We start from the raw sequence: 22,615 nt of genomic DNA, 5'->3' as shown, positions 1-22,615 counted from the left end.
GAGGCGGGTTTGGAAGCGGGAGTGGTGGGAAAATTGCAGAATCGGGGGGCAGAAACCCATCCTGCCCCCAACCCGCCTCCGTGCCAATGTCCCAGGAGGCGGGTACCCGACCTGTGCTGGGAGCCGCCTCCCCGAGGCAGGAAGGGGATTAGTGCGAATTAACTGCCTGTTAACAGATAGTTAACAGGCAGTTTTTTGCCTAATCCCTATTTTTAGCCCTGAAGTGTGGGCTGTCAGACGGCTCCGAACCACACCAAGTTAGCGAGGCGGACCGTCGGTCTGCAGGGGTTGGAGGGGTCGAGATGTCCGTTGTGCAGGTGAGTGATGGGTGCATGTGTGCAGAGGTAAGTGTAAAGTGTTTTAATAAGTTTTACTTACCTTTACTTTCTCCTGCAGGCTTCCTTCCTTCAGTTCTCGGGAGTCCCTCAGTTCACCGGCACAGAAAGCAGAATGGCCGCTGAACTGTCAAAAGCTGCAGCCTCTGCTTTCTGGTCTGGAGAGCTCTCTAACGGAGTCCGAGTAGAAGGACTCAAGTTAGAAGACAGATTGTCAGTGTTTGACAGCTTCACAGAGCTGTCAAACGCTGATTTTTCATCTGTCAAACGCTCTTGACAGATGAAATGTCAATCGCTGATGTCAACAGTAACCAAGTGTCCCTTAATTGGCCTGCTGAGCCCACTGGGCGGGCTTAACAAGGTCAATCAAGGGAAAATAGCGTGGGTTGGCCACAAGTCAATGGAAACGGGACTACAACCCAAAAAGTGGGAGTCCAGCCTCCAAAAGCTCCCCATTGACAAAATCGAGGCCTATGCCTTTATTAATAAAGCTAAGGATCCCATTTTAAAAACAACTGTTCACCATCACCCTCTGCTTTCTGTCTCTTAATCATTTTCTTATCCACGCTGACACTGCCCCTTTAATCCCATGGTCTTCAATTTTGCTTACAAGTCTATTATGTGTTACTTTGTGAAATACCTTTTGAAAGTCCATTATACACAACATCAACCCTCTTCTTACTTCATCGAAAAAACTCAATCAAGTTAGTCGAACACGATTTGCCTTTAACAAATTCGTGCTGGCTTTCATTTATTAGCCTATAATTTTCCAACTTCCAATTAATTTTGTCTTGGATTATTGTGTCTAAAGGTTTCCCACCACCGATGTTCAGCTGACTGGCCTGTAATTGCCGGGTTGATCCCTCCCCCCTTTTTTTAAAACAGGGGTGTAACATTTGCAATCCTCCAGTCCTCTGGCACCTCCCCATATCTAAGGAGGATTAGAAGATTTTGGCCAGAGCTGCTGCAATTTCCACCGTTACTTCTCTCAGTAACCTAGGATGCATCCCATCCAGACCGGATGACTTTTCTACTTTGAGTACTGCCATCCTATTAAGTACCTCCTCTTGATCTATTTTTATCCTATCAAATATCACTACTACCTCCTCATTTACTGGTACATCAGCAGCATCCTCTTTTCTAGTGAAGACAAATGCAAAGTACTCATTTAGTACCTCAGCTATGCTATCTGCCTCCAGAAGATCAGCTCCTTTTTGGTCCCTAATCGGCCCCACCCTTCCTTTGACTACCCTTTTACTATTTATAGGTTTATAAGACTTTTGGGTTCTCTTTTATATTAGCTGCTAATCTATTCTCATACTATCTCTTTGCCCCTCTTATTCCCTTTTTTAGATCTCCTCTGTACTCTGTATTGAGCTTGGCTCTCTACTGTATTATGAACTTGCATCATAAAGCCTCCATTGCTGGTGTATCTCTCACCTTCACATTCTCTCTATTTCTATTGTTTTTTGTTACTTCTTTGTAGTTTTTTGCATCCGTTTTCTTTTGTGCTTCTATCTGTGTCATGTTGTGTTCTCTCTTTCCTTTTCCATTTTGCATCTATATTTTGTTGATTGGTGGTTCTGTTTCCCTCTGTTGTCAGTGGAAGGTATGTGTGGAGGCTGGGGAAGGGATCCAGATTGGATTGGAAAGACTTTTCGGGTCATAGATGGGGGTAGGGATCCAGGCAGGGCATATTGTAGTAGTGAAATGCAACATGAAAGGGGGAGGTGCTCTAACCACCTTGTCCCATGTTTGCCCTTCCTTGTGGCACAGCTCGTCTTATACACTGCACCTTTGCTTTTTAACCCACTCACCCCTCATTACCACATGTGCTGCTGTTTCCATTCTCTGCAGTGTGCACCGTTGTTACATACTAGCTCCTCACTGTATTCAGTCACTCTGTCCCACATTATCAACTGCCCCTGTTTGGCACTTCTGCTGTTTATTCCCTGATGCGCGGCCAACGATTGATGGCCCCTCTGCCTCTGGTAACCCTCTGTCTCTTGAATTATCTTCCCCTCTCAATCTTCTTTTCCATTCCTGTTTCAATTCCCCATACCTTTTCTCCTCCCCTCTGAATACCCTTTCCTTCTCCTCCCTCCTCTCTGTTTAACCCCATTTCTTCTCGTTCCCATCACCTTTCCCCATCCCCTCCCTCCACTCTTCCACATCCGCAGCCCTCAACCTTCCCTGTACCCTACCAATATTCCATTGTAAATGTGGAAATAGGAATTTTTAATGGAAAAGTTAATTACTAGTTAATCTCCCGTGGTGCTGCACAAAACAAATCAAACAATATGGTTACTCTCTTACTTGTCTTTGCTACCTTCGTGCTGCTGTGTTTGTTCTGTCTCTCTTCCTTTTCTTCTGATTTTCTTCCCCTAACTCTTTTAGCTTCTTTTTAGTCTTTCCTTTTGCATGGGAGATAGTGGGTGATATGGCAAGGAAAAGAACCACCAAGGGCTTCAGGCTGCATTTGTGATGGGTGTTGCAGAGAAAATGTGGCTCTCGGCAGCTTCCTTCACATCCCCTCCCACAATCATTCATGTTTCTCCCATCCCCTCCATCCCAATATGTTCCATTGTCCTTCCTACTACACTCTCATCACTAAAACTTCCCCTTTGACCTACCCACTCAACTCCTATATCCTCTCTTCCTCTGCGGTCAGTCCCTTCACTCACAACCCACCATCCACTCCGTCACTCCCACTCGCTTTCCCCAGGGTGAATTGCAAGAAGCTATGGGGCTCCCTCAGCTTCAACCAGTTTTCCTCCTCCTCTCTCCCTATCTTCCTATCCGTTTCATGGCAATTAGGTACATTGCACATGCTCAGGCTGCATAATCCAAATTCAACTCCAAAATGTAGATATATCAACTCAATTTGACTTTTAAGAGAGGCTGAGACATTCAAGTAAAAACTTTAATGAGGGTGTTAAAAGACACAAAAGTATTCAATGAATAAATGTAATCATGTTAATATTAAGTATGTAATTTTTAAAATTTAGATTAAACCCTTATTTTAGACAGTAATGACAGTTACTGAGAAAAAAAATGGCAGTAGGAAAAAAAAGCATTTTGAGAGAATTGTGGGCAGAATGCACAGAGTAATAAGTTCATATAAGTGTTTACTATTACAACTATGGACAGGAATTTATAATGGAAAGAAAAATTAAAAAATATACATAGGGCAGAAATTAGGAACTTAGTAGATTTAATGTTAAAACTAATGGTAATGGGGAAAATAATGAGACTTAATGGCTTCCACCCCAGGGAATTAAAATAGGTGAGGATATTGCAGATGCATTAGTCATAAATTGTCAACGGTTTCTAGATTCAGGAATTGTGCCCTTGGATTGGAAAATTGAAAATGTTACTCACTTCAATTAAGTAGGAAGGGAGAGACAAACCAGATAACTACACATCAGTCAATTTAACATAAATTCTGGGGAAGTTACTGGAATCCATCATTAGAAACAGAGTAACTAAGCAGCTGGACAGGTATGAGCTGATCAAAGAGAGTCAGCATGAATTTGTGAAGGGTAGGTCATATCTAACTAACCTAGTAAAATTTTTTGAAGAGGTCACTAGCATGGTGGATAGGGAAGTGTCTATGGATGCTGTCTATATGGACTTCCAGAAACCATTTGCTAAGGTTCCGGACAAGAGATTATTAGCAAAAATGAAAGCGCATGAAATCGGAAGTAACAGTGACGTAGGTTGGTAATTGGTTGAAAGGTAGGAGGCAGAGAGTAGGGATAAAGGGAACATTCTGTGATTGGTGGGGTGTGATTAAGTGGTGTTCCCCAGCTGTACTGGGGTCTCAGCTTTTCACCATATATATTAATGACTTGCATGAAGGAATAAGGAGTTGTATATCCAAGTTTGCAGAGGACACTAAGTTAGGAGTCACAGTAAGTTGTGTGGATGGAAAGAGGAAGTTACAAATGGACACAGACAAACTAAATGAGTGGGCAAAACTATGGCAGATGAAGTTCAATGTGGAGAAGTGCGAGGTCATCCACTTTAGATCCGAGAAAGAAAAATAGAATATTTACTTAATGGTGAGAGACTAGGAGCTCTGGAGGAGCAAAGGGGTTTACGTGTTCATGTAAACAAATCACTAAAAGCTAGTGCTCAGGTATAGAAAGTATAAAATCAAAAAGATTAATGGAATGTTAGCTTTTATCTCAAGGGAATTGGAATTCAAAAGTGAGGAAGTGATGCTTCAGTTGTACAGAGCTTTGGTTAGATCCCATCTGGAGTACTGTGTTCAGTTTTGGACAACAAACCTCAGGAAAGATATATTGGTCTTGGAAGGGGTACAGTGCAGATTCACCAGAATGATACCAAATGTTTAAAGGGTTAAATTTTGAGGACAGGTTGAATAAAATTGGCTTGTATTCCCCTGACTTTAGAAGGTTGAGGGGTGATCTAATCAAGGGATTTTAAACAATTAAGGGATTTGACAGGGTAGATACAGAGTAACTACTTCCTCTGGTGGGGGAATCCAGAACAAGAGAGCATAATCTTAAAATTAGATTTAGGCCATTTAGGAGTGAAATCAGGAAGCACTTTTTTTTTTTACACACAAAGGGTAGTGGAAATCTGGAACTCGCTTCTCCAAAATGCTGTGGATGCTGGATCAATTGAAATTTGAGATAGATTTTTGTTGGGTATGATTATCAAGGGATATGGAACAAAGGTGGGAGTTGAAGTACAGATCAGCCCTGATGTAACTGAATGGCGGAACAGATTCGTGGGGGTGAATTGCATACCCCTAGTTCTATGTAGATAGATATAGATTTAAATAGAACATATTTAAATAGACAATAATAGAACATTTTGAAATCCCAAAGTATTCTTCTCTCCTTTCCTGCTTAAGTACATTCGGACTCAAATTGCTGTAGACTATGATATACCCTATGAAGAACTTCTCCTAGTAACCAGACTGATGTTAACTGCATCTCACTTGTGGAAGAGAAGCTAACTGACCTTCAGGTGTCTGAGAAAGGTCTCTCTCAGTTTCAACAAGATCCTGTTTCAGGAAACTCTCATTCTTTTCATAATTGATCCTTATTACAGCAGAGATATCAATTCCAAGTTCTTCCAACATGAGTAGAAACTGAAGATTTTGGAAACCTTGGATTATGATGTAGTGTTGAGGACCATCGTCAGGTTCATCATCTGTTGTTAAACAAAGAAAATGTTAATGACACAGTATCCCTTACTCTCTGAAGATCTATTGTTCTTCATATCATGTATCTTTTCCCAGCTGGAAAAGCACAGTAGCCCAGGCCACAAATCTTTTATGACCACCGTCAATGCTGGTCTATGATCAGCCAGCACAAGGTGTGACTCAACTGGACTGCACTGGACATTTTGGGGCTGATTTTATGGAGTGCAGTGCACCTGTCCCATGCCATTAACGTGATCCGGGAGCACACCCGGCGCAGGTCTGCCCCATGGCTAGGCCTTGCACCTATAAAATGGGCAAAAATTTGAGTTCAGCTACAGGCCTCTCAGATGTGCATTGGGTTTTTAAGATCAGGGCTTTCTGGCTGCTGAAAGCTCCAATTGTATCAAAGCATACAAAAGAAAACCTACCTGGCTACCTCTGCAGATCCTTGAATTGGAGGTCAGGGGCAGGTGAAAGTTCCTGGTTCCATTGGGCCTCCCAGAAAGTATAGACATAGGAAAATGAAGTGGAAGGCCATCAATGCCCCCTCCCACCTCATCTGTAGGCCTACAATGGGTCGGTGTCGACTGCAGATGCAGGCCAAGCGCCACCCCTTGGAAATTGCAGAAATCCTAGAGCAATGTAAAGGGAGTGGAGACATGACAAATGGTCTCCAGGAATTATACCTGACCCTTGTAGCTGGACAAATGGGAATTTCCTAGCGACAAAGGTCAGGAAACTTGACCCTTTTCAGATTTTCATAACTCCAACTTCTGAAGCATCACAAAAATTGAAGCACATTACTGCTGTGTGATGCTCCATTCAGCAGTCAGTTTATTATATAACCAAGGCAAATTACACTAAGATTGAGTAACGAACAACAGTTATATCCACTCCAAATGACAATGACTTATCCTGTACCTCATAACAGGCTACAGGATTACATTTAGCAAAGTGTGAGGTGGCTCATTTTGGTAGGAGGAATAAGGAGGCAAAGAAACTAAATGGGGTAGAGAAGCAAAAAGATCTGGGAATACAGATACACAAGTTACAACAAGTAGCAACACAAGTTTATGAGGCCGTATAGAGTGCAAACAAAGTACCGGGGTTCATTTCTGAAGGAACAGAATTCAAAAGCAGGGATGGAATCTTGAATTTATATAGGACATTGGTTAGACCACACTTGGTGTGTTGTGTGCATTTCTGGTCTCCATACTACAAAAAGGATATTGAAGCACTGGAGAAAGTGCAGAAAAGATTTACAAGGATGTTACCAGAATTAAAAGGATGGAACTATCAGGAAAAACTCTAGAAAAGAGAAGTCTAGGAGGAGACCGGATAGAGATCTTTAAAATTAGGATATGGAGAAACTGCTTATACTTGTTAGTTGAGCCCAGAACAAGGGGGCATAAATACAAGATAGCCACCAATAGATCAAATAAAGAATTTAGGATGAATCTCTTTACACAGAGTGGTAAGAACGTATAACTCGCTGGCACATGGAGTGGTCGAAGCAGATAGCACTGATGCATTTAAAGGGAAGCTTGATCCATACATGAGGAAGAAGGAAAGAGAGATACAGGGGCAGGGTGGGAAGGGGTAATTAGAGTGCTTGTGGATGCTTATGGAGTATAAACATCAGCATTGACCAGTTGGGCCGAAAGGCCTACATAATTCTAGGGAATTGTGAAATACCATGAAATTTTATACCTCCAAGAACATTCATTATCTTAAATTATAGACTGTCACCTTTGTTTGTCGGTTACCTTATATTTTAGATGTAATTATGTTTATAATTTAAAATATCAACTGCAAATCATGTATACTTTCATTAGCTGATAAGTGGCAGGTAACATTCGCACCACAGAAGTGCCAGGTAATGACTATCTCCAACAAGCGAGAGTCTAACCACCTCCCCTTGACATTCAACGGCATTACCATCGCCGAATCCCCCACCATCAACATCCTGGGGGTCACCATTGACCAGAAACCTAACTGGACCAGCCATATAAATACTGTGGCAACAAGAGCAGGTCAGAGGCTAGGTATTCTGCGGCAATTGTCTCACCTCCTGACTCTCCAAAGCTTTTCCACCATCTACAAGGCACAAGTAAGGAGTGTAATGGAATACTCTCCACTTGGCTGGATGAGTGCAGCTCCAACAACATTCTAGAAGCTTGACACCATCCAGGACAAAGCAGCCCATTTGATTGGCACCCCATCCACCACCTTAAACATTCACTCCCTCCACCAACGGCGTACCATGGCTGCAGTGTGTACCATCTACAAGATGCACAACAGCAACTTGCCAAGGCTTCTTCAGCAGCACCTCCCAAACCCGCGATCTCTTCCACCTAGAAGGACAAGGGCAGCAGGCGCATGGGAACACCACCACCTCCAAGTTCCCCTCCATGTCACACACCTCTTGACTTAGAAGTATATCGCCAATCCTTCATCGTCACTGGGTCAAAATCCTGGAACTCCCTCCCTAACAGCACTGTGGGAGTACCTTCACCACAGGGACTGCAGTGGTTCAAGAAGGCGGCTCAGCACCACCTTCTCAAGGGCAATTAGGGATGGCCAATAAATGCTGGCATTGCCAGCAATGCCCACATCCCATAAACAAATTTTAAAAAGTCTATGTTCCCTTATCAGGAATGCCACTCACCAGGAAAATAAAAAAGTGTTACTTTTTTCCAACGTATTCCAAACAATTATATTTTTATATACGTATAAATAGAAATCATTTTTTGGTGCACTGAGGACTATACATGATGAATTAAGTTTCTATCTTCATCCATCACACAGTACTGCTAATGCAAAGTGGCAGGTTAAGTAGATAGCGTAGCTCAATGCAACACAAGGATCAAAAGTGAGTGGAGACAAAAAACAGAAACCCATGCTGTGATCTTGAAGAATGCTGGACTTCAGAAATGTTCTGCCTATGATGGGTCTCCACTCTCCAGAATGTATAAAATTATGAATGGAGACTTACTTATGCACCTGTCTATAACCTCCTCTTCGCCTCGCTTTAATAGTTTGGTATTCCTTCTAGCAAGTGGTGGTTCTGGAGATTTCTTTTCTGTTTTGCCTTTTCCTTTGCCTGCAGATTTTTTGTCCGTTTTTTTCTTGCTGGCATTTGCTGGTATCGTTGCCTCTTCTTCCATTGCGGCCTAAAGCAAGTAGCACAAGTATGATATGAAATGGGTTAAAATAACTAACTCTAAATATTCTAGGCAACACTTAATATTATGAAGCTCTGAAATCTACAAGGATCACATGATGCTTCTGTTGGAATTATATATTGTTTTTGAATTGGTAAATGCAAGCTACAAAATTATAAGCAAGACTATTTTACATTAACTTAGGAAGAGTATATGGCCTACAAATTCTCACTCAATCTGAGCTTTGCAAGCACCAGCTCAGAGACTGGCACCATGTGTACATAAGAGGCTAGGCTAGAGGATGGGTCTTCACGTGGTGAATCACTGGGCACAAGTGTGCAGAAGCTAGGGCAGGGGAAAAAGGACTCCACAGGTGTCCGCTCGCCAGAGGGTGAGATTGCATACTAGATCTGCCGCAGAGGACTCAGATGCTGACTTCCAGTGCCCAGGCTACCAAAGAAAGCCGATGCGCATTCCCCAGGAAATGCTAGGTGCACTGGGAAGTCTGCCAGTGAGCTTGCGCACAATGTCTTGGAGAATGGAGGAGCCCAGCTACAACCTGTGTTGAGGCTTCGCACAGAGCATGGAGACCATTCTGCCCCACATGGACCGAGCGGACAGTTCCATTAACATGTCAGTGTACTAACTATGATGGAGCCTCTGCTGACCGCTCCTATGGCAGCTCATAATGCTACAATGAAAGCTCAGACTGCTGCCATCATGGCTCCGGGGGTCAGCATTGACGGGGGCTTTAAAAATCTCACACCAATCCTGCACTCCGTTCTCATGCAGAGCCAGAGCTGGGCTGAAGTGTAGTCTCAGGAGAGTGGCCTTGGCTCCATGGGAGAGGCACCGACTGTCCTCTCTCAGGATGACAGCATCGCCCACTCCACCAGTGTCCTCGTTAGTGCCACACAGCCAGCAGGGCAAGACTGAGCCGGCTTATGTCGAGATGCTGCAGTCTGCAGCTTATGTCAAGATGCTGCAGCCACACCCAAAGCTGCTCAAGGTCACCCACTATGGCAACCTGAAGTATCCTCAATGGAAGCTCAGCAGCCTTCCACCTCACAAGCTGTGGCCACTGGGGTAAGTAAATGGGCAAAGACAGGCACTAAGGGCTTGCACAAGGGTGATTCATAATTATTTCTCTTAACTGTTGATACAGATGGAACTGTGTTATAATATGTATTTGTTTTTTGTTCTGGATTTGCTGTTGATGTTGATATTTGTAGTGAAGTGAGGGCAAGACCCATAAGACTGGACTGAAGGAAGACAATTGGATGATAGTAAGGACGGAGGTGATAATTATTGTGCAACTGTTGGTGTATTGAGGATGGTGCAGGTGAGATATCTTCGATGAGTTGCTCTCAGAGCTTTGGCAGCTGGGGCACTGGTGATTGATGCAGCTCCTGCTCTTCCTCTTCTTTATGCTGCTTCTGATCCTCCTCCTCCTGCTGCACTTCTGCTGCCCAGGTGGTGGTAATGGCGTGTCCTTCATAATGGCAAAGTAATGGAGCATGCAGCAGATGACCACAAATCTGGATACCTGCTAAGGGCTATACTGCAAAGCTCCGCCCAAAAGGAAACATTGCTTGAGCACGCCAATTATCTGCTCGATGATATTTCTGGTCGCAGCATGTCTCTAGTTGTAGGCCAGCTCTGCAGCTGTGTCCGGGTTCCTGACAGTAGGCATGAGCTAAGTCTGAAGGGGATACCACTTGTCTCCCAGTAGCCAGCCTGTAACCAGACAACTTAGTTGGAACAAAGGTAGCACAGAGGACTGACAAAAGGATAAATGAATCATGGTTGCTGCCAGGAAGTCATGCACAGACCTGAATTGTGCGGCCTGTGGTTGCAAACCAGCTGGACGTTGAAGGATTGGAATCCCTTTTGGATGATAAAGATGTCAGGCTGGTGATGGGGAGCACACAGGACAATGTGAATACAGTCTATGGCACCTTGAACCTTGCGGAAGCCTGCAATGCATGTAAAGCCTAGTGCTCTCTCATGGGAAAAGATAATGTAGCTATTCCTCCTGGCGTAGAGAGCCTCGGTTACCCCCTGATATAATGGTGGATTGTAGATTGTGAGATGTTGCTGATGTCACCTGCTGCAGCCGGTTAAGGCAGTAAGTAGTTCAGCTATACTGACTGACGCAAGAAAACTACTAGGCACTTGGTCTAAGCATTAAACAAAGCTTTAATCAACTGTTTTACAACATGGAGGTCTAGTTGTGTCCTTCACTAGTTCCTGTTCAGAATGTCCTGCGCAAGCTGGGCCCGTGCCCGAGTATTTATACTCTCCCTGGACAGCGCCACCCACAGGCCACTCAGTATTATTTCATAAGTCTTTCTTTCATGAATGACTGATTCATGTCACTGACCATGAAAATCCTAGGTTTGATCCCCAGTCTGCTGAACTATCATATTTTAGCCTGAGTAGTAATGGGGAAGTTGCAGTTTACCTCAGTGTCCCCTGCTAGTAATTACCATCCAGGAACCCCAAGAAATGCACATGTCTGGTGCAAGTGAGGAAAGAGCAGTGTGATGTCACCTGCAGTAGAACAGCTTAACAATAGTCACTATCTAAGCTCACATATGAAGAATGCCCATTTCAGCAAGGCACCATCGAGTGTCAGGTGCCTGTGAAGCTGTACCACAGCAAGGAAACAATACCTTCAATAAAGAAGGGAGAAAAAAAAAGGAAGAAAAAGCAGAAAAAAGGGTACTTTTTGCAAATAAGCTTCTTAATTTAAAAAGTATAGAATTTTGCAGCATAGCAGGAGACCAACCATCCCTTTATGTTTGCACTGGTTCTCTGCTAGAGCTATCCTACTGCACCACTCTCCCCATAGCCCTGTATCTTCACCCGCTTCAAATATTTATCCAATTTTCCCCATAAAGATGAAATTGTCATAGGGCTGGATTTTCCAAGCACCGAGGAGGCGGGCATGGAGGCAGGACAGCCGGTAAACTTGGAGAAAGTGAGGGCAGATGACAAACTCGCCCCATCCCACCTCCGTGCCCTTTTGCCAGGAGTTAACAGGCAGAAAAAAGGATTGGTGCCATTTTACCTTCACAGGTGAAGGTTTCCCGGCATCGGAGAACCCCGCCGGATTGGAGGAGACGTGGAGGGGGTCTGCGGTGGTCAGAGGCACCTGGAAGTAAGGTGTAGAGACGAGTGATGGGTGCAAGTGCGGAGTGGTAAGTATGTAAGGGGAGTGATAAGTTTAAAAAAGTGTGCACTTACCTTGTTTTCTTTCTACTGCCTTTAGCCACGCTGGATGGGGAGAGCAGACATCCTGCTTGTCAATTTCACATAATGGCTGATGGAACCTCCGTTCCAATAGTCATGTGAAATTTACAAATTTGAAAGGTTTGATGAGTCCTCACCACAAAGACTCATCAAACTAAAGAGAATGGCAGTGTTTGACAGCTTCACAGAGCTGTCAAACACTGTCATTTCTTCTTTCAGGAAGTCTTGACAGATAGCACGTCTGACGTTGACGTGATCTGTCAGTGACTTCCTCCCTAATTGGCCTGCTGAGCCCGCAGGGCAGGCTTAACAAGCTCAATCAGGGGGAAATCCCTCTGAGTGGTCAGGCAAGGATGGAGGCGGGACATTGACACGACAAGCAGCAGTCCCGCCTCCAACTCGCTTCCATTCACAAAATCCAGCCCTTTATCTCTACAAAGCATTCCATGTTGCAATAACCCACTGCATAAAAAAAAATCCTAACCCTCTCCTCATTCTCTTACTGATGATTTTAAATTGATGACCCCTTATCACTAACTTCCCAACTAGAGGAAATAGTCTTTCCCTATTTTCTATTAAAATCTTTCATAATTAAAAAAATCTCTATTACATCTGCTCGGTCTTAAGACTTTTAAGCATGAAGAAAATCATAACAGACACTTAACTAAACTTACTTTGTTTTCATTTCCTTTTCTTTGAAGGTCTTTCTGTTTGATGCACAGGATCTGGAACTTGACTAATTTGCTGAGCAGTGGCAATGAAAGCTGTTCCCCTTTAGCCAGTATTGCCCATGCTGATTCTGTGATCTAGAATATCCAAAAATACAGACAGACAGCTGGGATTGTAGTGCACAAAAACTACAACTTACAACTGTTACAGCTCCTTTACAGTTTAGAAATAAACAGTGAAGAGTAAGCATTCATCTGCAGAGAAGTTAGAAAAGTTGGTGGAGCGTGCCATGCAGCTGAAATAAACCAATTTGTTAGGAGGAAGTGGACTTCACATTGCATTACCTAACTAAGAGTGTGGATGGTATTCATGTTAAATTACTAAATGCTATTCTAGCTGAGGGGAAAAGGAAACAAGATCACAAAATAATTAAGGATGAGGAAGGCCTTTTGATCCAATGTTCCCCTGCCAGTGTAGCATCAAATTGTTTTTTTATATAAATTATTCTAGGGTTTTTGCCTCCTCTACCTGGAAGTTTATTCCACACGTTAATCACTCTTTTCTGTTATCAGCCTTAAACTTTAACATAGCCTTAAACAGTCAAACCTTTTACTAAATAACAACAGAAAATGCTGGAAAAACTCAGCAGGTCAGGCAACATCCGTGGAGAGAAAATAGTGTCAACGTTTCAGGTGAACCCTTTGTCAAGACTAAAGAAGCACAGGAAATGAAATAGATTAAGAGGCCAGGCTGGGAGAGAACAAAAGAGAAGAGCCATTAAGAGGTATTCAAAACAAGACGAGATGGTGATAGGACTAGTGGAGACAAAAGACGGCTCTAGATTAGGTGTGAAATGCGCTGGCAGAATGGGAGACAGCTGCCATGTGGGAGAGAGAAAAAAAAAGAAAGGTGGGGGGGGGAAAGACCAAAACAAAGGTGTGGATAAAAAATATAAGTAAAAATGTAATAGGGGCCGAGGTTATGATCTGAAATTGTTGAACTCGATATTGAGTCCGGAAGGCTGTAAAGTGCCTAATTGGAAGATGAGGTGCTGTTCCTCGGGTTTACGGTGAGCTTTGTAGGGTTCTCAAAATTCCCACATTCCCCAAAGTTATGGATAAAGGGACCCTGTGTGGACAAGTTATTAAAAACAGGGTACCCAAAATGGCTTCTGTAACCTTGTGACCAAAACCGACAGGATTTTAAAAGCAAGGCCCTGCAAACAGACAGGCCCTGAAACGAAACTTAAAATGCATGAATCTGTGAAGAGACTTTGTGGAGCCAGACAGCTAAAGCAAACACAGAATATGCATTCATTCGCCTTGAAACAGATCAAGTTAGAATGGGCCTAAATCGAGGCCATTAGGTTTCTGCAGATTTAATGGGTAACAGCTCACAGTAGCCATCAAGTCAGGATGGGACAATTAAGTTTCATAAATGACAAACAACCAGGACATCGAGGCCATTAAGCACAGAAACAACCACTCCAGAAGTCGTTAAAGTAAATGGCTGTAATCATTTTAAACGAGCCTGCCAAAAGTTAGACAAAGGACTGACCTGATTTGGCGCGCAGATAAGGAATGAAGAACGGGTATAATTGTAGGCCCATCAGTGGCGATCGCTCTCTTGCTCTCTTATCCCTTGCTTGTGGCCTTGGCCTGCTGCCTCTCGTGCCCTGGCCTCGTGGCGGGCCCTCTTCTCGCTCCCCGCGCCTCTCAACACCAAGGGCGCCCATTACACCGGGGCCAAATGCGGGAGGAAAACGGAACCCGATTCGAAAACACACAGGACACAAACAGGCAGACGAGACGAGACGAGACGAAGAATACGGTAAACCGATAGGAGCAGAGAAGGGCAGCAGAAAGACGCGTTGGGGGACAAATGCCTAGTTATAAGCTGGCATTTGAAGAATAAGTTGGCTTTACATGTATGGACAGTAAAACCCCAGAGTCTTAGCCCAGTTTGAGAATAAGCTGGCGTTTGAAGAATGGGTAGCAAAATCAATGGACAATAAGAGCCCAGTTTAAGAATAAACTGGTGTTCGAAGCTTGGGTAGCAAAATCATTAGATGGTAAAGACCACCAACCGACCCCCAACCGCAGCAATACCGTCGACGACCGCCCGAGGAAGAAGAAGACCCATCGCGACACGACGACTTTAGCTGAGGAAAAGGAGGGTGTTTCGCACAAACAACTTCAGCGCCGCGCCCTGCAACCACGTGGCGACGGGATACCCCAAAGGACAGAAAGAGCGGACCTCAAAACCCCACCAGTTAAAGCAACAGGTTTCGAATTGGTGAGCATGAATTCCTGGCCCCTCATAGCTTAATCTAGTTAGGTATAGGGGGTGGGATAAGGATAAGGGGATTTTTAATGTATCTGTTTCCCTCGATGTGCCGTGTGTTCCCCATTCCCATATAAGTGTAATTGTTTATGCTTGTATTCATACCAGTAATTCTCATAAGATTGTGTTTTATTCTGCTTTTAATAAAATTTTGGTTTTCTTGCACCAAACCACTTGTTTACTCGATATTCTGTATCGCCGCTTGTACCTAAATCCGGTGTCTAGAACCCAGGGGTGTGGGAGCGATTCGAACCGCTCAAAGACAGTCAGAGGTGAAGCTGACTGGGCACACGCCACCCCCTTACAGCTTCCGTGGAACAATGCAAGAGGCTGAGGACGGTGAGGTCAGAGTGGGAATGGGGCGCTGAATTAAAATGACAGGCGACCGGAAGCTCGGGGTCACCCTTACGGACTGAACGGAGGTGTTCCGCAAAGCGGTCACCCAATCTGCGTTTGGTCTCCCCAATGTAGAGGAGACCATATCGTGAGCAGCGAATACAGTATACTAGATTGCAAGAAGTACAAGTAAATCGCTGTTTCATCTGGAAGGGGTGTTTGGGGCCCTGGACAGTGGGAAGGGGGGAGGTATAAGGGCAGGTGTTACATCTCCTGCGCTTGCACGGGAAGGTGCCAGGCGAAGGCGAAGGGGTGCTGGGGGTGATAGAGGAGTGGACTAGGGTGTCTCGGAGGGAGCGGTCCCTTCGGAATGCTGAAAGGGGAGGAGAGGGGAAGATGCGTTTGGTGGTGGGATCACGTTGGAGGTGGCGGAAATGGCGGAGGATGATCCGTTAAATGTGGAGGCTGGTGGAGTGAAAGGTGAGGACAAGGGGAACCCTATCGTGGTTATGGGAGGGAGGGGCAGAAGTGCGGGAGATAGAACAGACACGGTCAAGGGCCGTGTCAACCACGGTAGAGGGGAATCCTCGGTTGAGGAAAAAGGAAGACATGTCGGAAGCACTGGTGTGGAAGGTGGCATCGTCAGAGCAGATGCGGCGGAGATGGAGAAACTGGGAGAATGGAATAGAGTCCTTACAGGAGGCAGGATGGGAGGAAGTGTAGCCCAGGTAGCTGTGGGAGTTAGTGGGCTTGTAGTGAATGTTGGTCACTAACCTATCCCTAGAGATGGAGACGGAGGAGTCGAGGAAGGGAAGGGAAGAGTCAGAGATGGACCATGTGTAGGGTGAGGGAAGGGTAGAAATTGGAGGCAAAGTGAATGAAATTGTCTAGTTCAGGGTGAGAGCAGGAAACGGCACCGATACAGTCATCAATGTATCGGAAAAAGAGGTGAGGGAGGGGACCCGAGTAGGACTGAAACAAAACCTTTTACTAGTTGGAACCTGTGTTCCCTTGCCCTACTCCTGCAGCTTAATTTAAAGTAATATTCCAGATTAACTTTTTCTATACCCTTAACAAGTGTGGATGCTTCTATAAGATCAGCTCTCAGGTGCCTCTTTTCCAGACTGAAAAGTCCAAGTTTCTCCAGTCCCTCTCATTATTCGGTCTCCTTATTGGGGACCAGCCTTCTCTGCATTGCCTCAAGATACAATCTGACTGGAGCACTATCAAATTTGCTCACCACCTTCTCTGACTATAAATCTTTTGTTTTGTCTATAGTTCAAGCTTAGGTGATCAACCAATGCAGAGCATTAGACATGTTTAGTTGTCAAAGTAAGCTTGGTGAGTTACTGCAGTACATCCTGTACATAGTACATACAGTAGTCACAGTATACTTGTGAAGGGAGGTTGGATGAGCTGATCAAGTAGACTGCATTGTACTGAATGGTATCAAGCTTCTCGAGGGTTGTTATAACTGTACCATTAAGGTGAGTATTTAATGACATTCCCGACTTGTGCCTTGTAGATTAGTGCAGACTACCCAACATTTGTACTGCTCTTGGAGCCACAGTATTGATATGGCTGGTCTGACCCCAAGATGTTGATGCTAGGCCAAGTAAGGTTAGAACTAGGTTAGATGTCAGGAGGTGGTTCTTTTCCAAGAGAACCTGTGGAACAGGCTGCTGGCTGGTGCAGTGAATGCTGATTTGCTGAATTGCTTCAAGTGAGAGCGGGACCTGTTTCTGGCTGGGATGGAGATCACCTTGTACGAAAGGTAGGTACTGTATAACATTAATCAGGACCAGAGTGGTCTCCTGGACCAGTTTTGATCACCTAATTTCCCTAATTGGCCTGGGTTTTAATCTGGTCTTTCACCTCTCCCAAGAGATCACATAGTTTTGGGTGGGGTGGAGAATGTATATATTGTGATGCTCAAGGCATCACAGTTGTGCGAGACAGGCTGGATGGACCAGAGGGCGGACAGGTTTAGGGAGGGGAATTCCAGAGCTTGGGAATTTGACAGCTGAAAGCACAGCCGCCAATGGCGGAGTTATTAAAATCAGGGATGCTCAATAGGTCAAAATTGGAGGAGTGCAGATATCTGAGGGTTGTAGCACTGGAGGAGATTATAGAGATAGGGAGGGGTGAGGCCATGAAGGGTTTTGAAAACAAGGATGAGAATTTTAAAATCGAGGCATTTCTTAACCAGGAGCCAATGTAGGTCTGTGAGCACAGGGGTGGTGGGTGAATGGGACTTGGTGCGAGTTAGGGCAATAGAGTTTTGGATGACCTCAAGTTTACAGAGGGTAGAAAGTGGGAGGCCGGCCAGGAGTGTGTTGGAATAGTCAAGTCTAGAGCAATGTGCCCTTTAACTTTTTGGGGGGTACGTGGCCAATTCAAATTTCCGCGCATGTGCGGTTTTTCCTATTGTAAAGCCGGCAAGCGGCCTGCCTGGGACCTCCAGACAGCTGCGCAGCCATACAGCTTAACCGGAACATTGGTCTAGAGGTAACAAAGGCATGGATGAGGGTTTCAGCAGCAGATTTTAACGAAGTAAAACATCCCAAGGCGCTTCACAGGAGCGTAATCAGACAAAAATTGACACTGGCCCAAAGGAGGAGACATTAGGACAGGTGACCAAAAGCTTAGCCAAAGAGGTAGGTTTTAAGGAGGGTCTTAGAGGAAAGAGAGGTGACGAGGCAGAGAGATTGACATATTACGTAGAATTTACAGCACAGAAACAGGCCATTCGGCCCAACTGGGCTATGTCGGTGTTTATGCTCCACATGAGCTTCATCCCAGCTCATCATCATCTAACCCTATCAGCTCATCCTTCTATTCCTTTCTTCCTCATGTGCTTATCTAGCTTCCCCTTAAATGGATCTATGCTATTCACTTCAACTCCTAGTATTATTATTATTGTATTGGAGGGAATTTCAGAGCTTAGGACCTAGACAGCAGAAGGCACGACCCCCAATGATGGGGTGAAGGAAGTGCAGGATAGACAAGTGGCCAGAGTTGGAGGAACCCAGGCCTAGAAATTCAGTTAGGGGCGCCCAGCTCGCCTGGGCGCCGGAATTAACGCTGCGCGCGGAGCCACTTGCGCCAGCGGGATATTCAGTTTCAGCGCCCCAAGTGGAAGCCAGCCGCTAAACAAGGGTTTCGGCGCCCCGCTTGGGTCGCTGAAACTGAATATCGGCGTGCAAAGTGCCGCAGCGCCACCCGCTGCGGCACGGCAGCCTGTGGTACTGCAGGCCTTCCTCTCTCTCTTAAGGGGGAGATGCCTGCAACAGCGCGATCCCCGCTCGCGAGTGCCGGCAAATGAGCCCGGCACCAAGGAGAAGTGCCGGGCTCTCTGGAAACAGCCGGCAATGCCGCGGGGGGGGGGGGGGGGGGTGTAGGAGGCCGGGGACGGAGGTGCGGGCAGGCGGCCACCGAAAAAGCGGCCGGCCGCACCTCCACCTTAACTCGCCTCACTACCGGCACAGGTAGGCCCCGTGTACCGGTCGCTGTTTGCGGCCGGCGCGGGGGAGGCGGCAGCAACCAAATATGGCCAGCGGGGCGATAGCGGGGCGCTGCGCACACCGATGACGTCATCGGCGGTGGCGCAGCGCTACTGGCTAACGCCATTAGCACCCCGCTAAATATCGCGGTAGGTTTGCACAGTGGCGCAAAAGTCCTCTTTGGGCGCAAACTGGTGGCGCAGGCCACTGAATTTTTAGCCCCCAGAGTTCACAGATGGTTGTAGGGCTGGAGAAGGTTACAGAGATAGGGAGGGGGCGAGGCCATAATTTCAACATGAGGATGAGAATTTTAAATTGGAGGCGTTGGTGGACTGGGAGCTGACCGGGAGCAGAGTAGTGATGGGTGAACAGGACTTGGTGCGTGTTCGGATATGAGCAGCAGCGTTTTGGATGAGCTAAAGTTTATGGAGGGTGGAAGATGGGAGGTAGCTGCTGGAGACTTACCCTTCCGGAAAAACCTGGAAAAAAACCGGAAGTTCCTATGTGCTGCCTCTCCGGCGCACGCGTTCGACCTGTGAACCCCTTCCTTTAAGGGAACGGAAGTTCCAGTTTCCCACGCATGCGCAGTACATGCACGAAACTGGCACTTTCGTTGGGCCTACGCGTGAGTACCCAGCATGTACTCACCCGTGGGGATCCGAAGTTCTGCCCATTATTAATATGGGGTCGGAAGCTCAGCTCAAGGTCAAATAGGACGCGGAGGTTGCTAGCCTGAGACAGTGGCCAGGGAGAAAGATGGAATCAGTGGCTAAGGAACAGAGTTTGTGGCAGGGGCCGAAGACAATGACTTTGGTCTTCCCAATGTTTAATTGGAGGAAATTTCAGCTCATCCAATATTGGATGTCGGACAAGCAGTCTGACAACACAAAGGCAATGGCGTGGTCGAGTGAGGTGATGGTGAGGTAGAGCTGGGTGTCATCAGCGTACATGTGGAACCTGATGTTGCGTTTTAGATGATGTCGCTGAGGGGCAGCATGCAAATGAGAAATAGGAGAGAGACAAGGATAGATCCTTGGGGGACTCCAAGGTAACGGTGCAAGGGCGAGAAGATGGAATAGCTAAGTACAGTTGAACTACCAACACCATACTCAACATGTGCAAAACACTTACACCACCCATGTGAGTGCATTTATTGATTGAGGAAGGGAGTGTCAAATTTATCTCACAACATTGTCACTCATTTTCATCTGCAACATTGGAATCACGTTGATGATGGCCCGGATTTTCCGATCGGAGGCTTCCTGCATGTGGATGCCTCCAATCTGGAAAAAATCTACGAACTTACCTGCTGGCTCTGATTTTTTTTTTATAAAAAGGGTTTTCAGCGGGCGGAGGTTCTGCAGAAAGCGGAACTCTCCCCCCGCAGAGGTCCTTCTCCAGGGCAGGCAGAAGATCTGCACTTGCGACACCCCTACGGGTGTGTACACAGCTCGTACGCACCCATGGGGGTCAGAAAATATGGGCCGATATGTTTTGCATTTACACTACTCTCCTCAATAACATTTTGTACTGGGGTGGGCGTACACCTGAATTACTAATGAAACTGATGCAATTCCAAAACTGGACTTTTTTTTAAAAAGGTGGAGTGTGGTCAATTAAAAAAATTATACATGTCAACAGTTTACTCAAAAAACGATTGCTATGATGTGCTAGGAACCATGTATGGTGGAGAAATGCATTTTACAACATATTAGTTTCAATTGTCTTATTTCTGATCAAAAATGGTGTAGATGGTTTTATATAAAACAACTACAGAACATCAGTGATGTCATCTCTTGCTTAGGAAGCACTAGTTTGCATTTGGGAAACATCAGTATTTTAGAAACATGGGCTTATACAAGTATGACTCACTATATGCATCGTACAGCAACTACAGTCCTGCTTACAGACTGCTTCTTACTCAGTTCATTTCAAAATATTTAGAATTGCAGAAGTAGAAATGATTACCTCATAAAACATAGGGAGATCACTTGACCTCCTGCCCTTTGGGTTTCCAAACTCAACGACCTGCAAACATAGTGCATAGTAATTTAATTTTTACCAGAAAATTCTTGCTGTCTTTTCCATTTCTTTTGTTATTTATATATTTTTTTCCTTTAAGCTCTGATACCAGATTTCTACAATCAGGCAGAAGATTCCTGCTATAGTCTCCATATGATACTCTTTGTTTTCTTGATTTATTTTGTATTACATCCCAACTTGCTGTATAGCACAGCCCATATAGGTAAAGCTCCCTTTACTCTCCAAGAGTGTATATTAACTCCAATCTCAGAACAGCATCCCCACTGTTAACTCTTTCATTCTCCACAAATTATGACCTCTGAGTGGAACTGCTAATTTGTACTAAATTGTGAAGAGTTTCATGTTATGGGTTTGTTCCCACTGGGAACTGGAGACTGTAGAGATATTATCTCTGGTCTTTCCAAATAATCAGGATAAAGTGCAAACCAATATGGTGGGTATATTGTGTTTAATTGGAGTTTAAGACAGAATATAACACTAGTTATACAGCAAAAACACACGACCGTGACAAGTAGCTGGTACTGGTCCTGATCGGACAAACGGCTGGTGTGCGTGAACAGCTCTTTGGCTTACGGCCTTTCTCCCTCTCTTTTTTCTTCTAGAACCACCATGAGTGTTAGACTAGGGTCAGCATGGGTCCACTCTTGGAAGAGTGTTAGACCATCGATCCACTCACGGAAACTTTTCATTGCACCGTCTGCACTAAGGGCTTTTCAGGTCTTTCTCTTATACCCTTTTTTAGGGGTGGACCTGGGATAGAATATTGACAAGACCATTTAACCTGTAAGGGTTCCTCTTAAACCAAGATGCCCAATGGTGTGTCGAGTTCTTTGTCTTCAGATGAAAGCCCTCCCCTAAGGGGTCTCATGCTCTTCCCTCATGTCTTTCCTGTTTATACATTCTGAAGGCCCATCCATCTGAATTCCTCTTATCACTCCTTATCCTCCCAAGTTTGGAGTCAGACATGCCATTCTCAGCCTTCAGATGTTCATAGCTACTTGTTATCAGTTATTTATGTTCAAGCTGTTCATGCAGCTTAGCTGTGCAAAACTTACTACAGTATTTCATTCCATTATCAGACTATTGTAGCATGGAATGAATCATTAAATTCCCAAAGATGTCCTCTATTCTATTCTCACACACTGGTTAACTTACGCATTTTAAAGCAGTTTTGTTAAACAAAGTCAAAATCCTAACTTAGCATTATAATATGGCTATTAGCAGTAATGGAAGAAACATAGGCATTGGGCCATAGTTGGTCAAATTAAAAATACATTAAACAAAGTCGAAATCCTAACTTACAAACAGCAGATAGCTAGCCTGGGAAGCAAGGTCATATGTGACTGCTATGGTGCAGAATGTTATAACACCCGCAGGGATCCAAAAACATAAGCAAATTCCAAGCATCTATCCAGTTATTCTAATACTAGTCTGAAGAGACAGTTTTGTCTCAAGTTCTAATAATCATCTAAACACAGTATTATTCACGTCACAATTTCATCACATAAGCATATACATTTTAGGTCCCCTAATTTCTAACAGACAACTCTAACTCCTTTTAGGAAGCATTCTTACAGTTAGCCCAGACTGGGTCAGGATGTAAATTAGAGGTGAAAGGACAGTGTGTTAATCCACTAAATCACCCACTCCCCCACCGATCTATGCTATTGATTGACTGACAGGAGGCGTGCCTTTTACGGAGTAGGATTAACATTGTTGGTCTTTCTTCCTGATGCTTCCCTCTCCTCCACAAAGAGGGACACTATGCCACCAAGGCACTTCATCTGC

The 22,615-nt window shown here is 45.0% G+C and overlaps 1 protein-coding gene across 1 annotated transcript in view; it reads right to left on the bottom strand.

Moving 5' to 3' along the window:
- Positions 1-22,615, bottom strand: part of spag17 (sperm associated antigen 17) — a 348,837-nt gene that overhangs the window by 307,537 nt on the left and 18,685 nt on the right. The window contains 4 exon segments of the mRNA XM_086006806.1: positions 5,331-5,522; positions 8,510-8,687; positions 12,608-12,739; positions 20,753-20,812. Coding sequence (XP_085862932.1) covers positions 5,331-5,522; positions 8,510-8,687; positions 12,608-12,739; positions 20,753-20,812 — 562 coding nt within the window.

This window comes from Somniosus microcephalus, chromosome 14 (assembly GCF_052327205.1).
Source record: "Somniosus microcephalus isolate GS21.2 chromosome 14, FLI_Smic_1.0, whole genome shotgun sequence".
Classification (NCBI taxonomy): Eukaryota; Metazoa; Chordata; class Chondrichthyes; order Squaliformes; family Somniosidae; genus Somniosus; species Somniosus microcephalus.
This window is presented reverse-complemented; position numbering and strand designations above follow the sequence as displayed.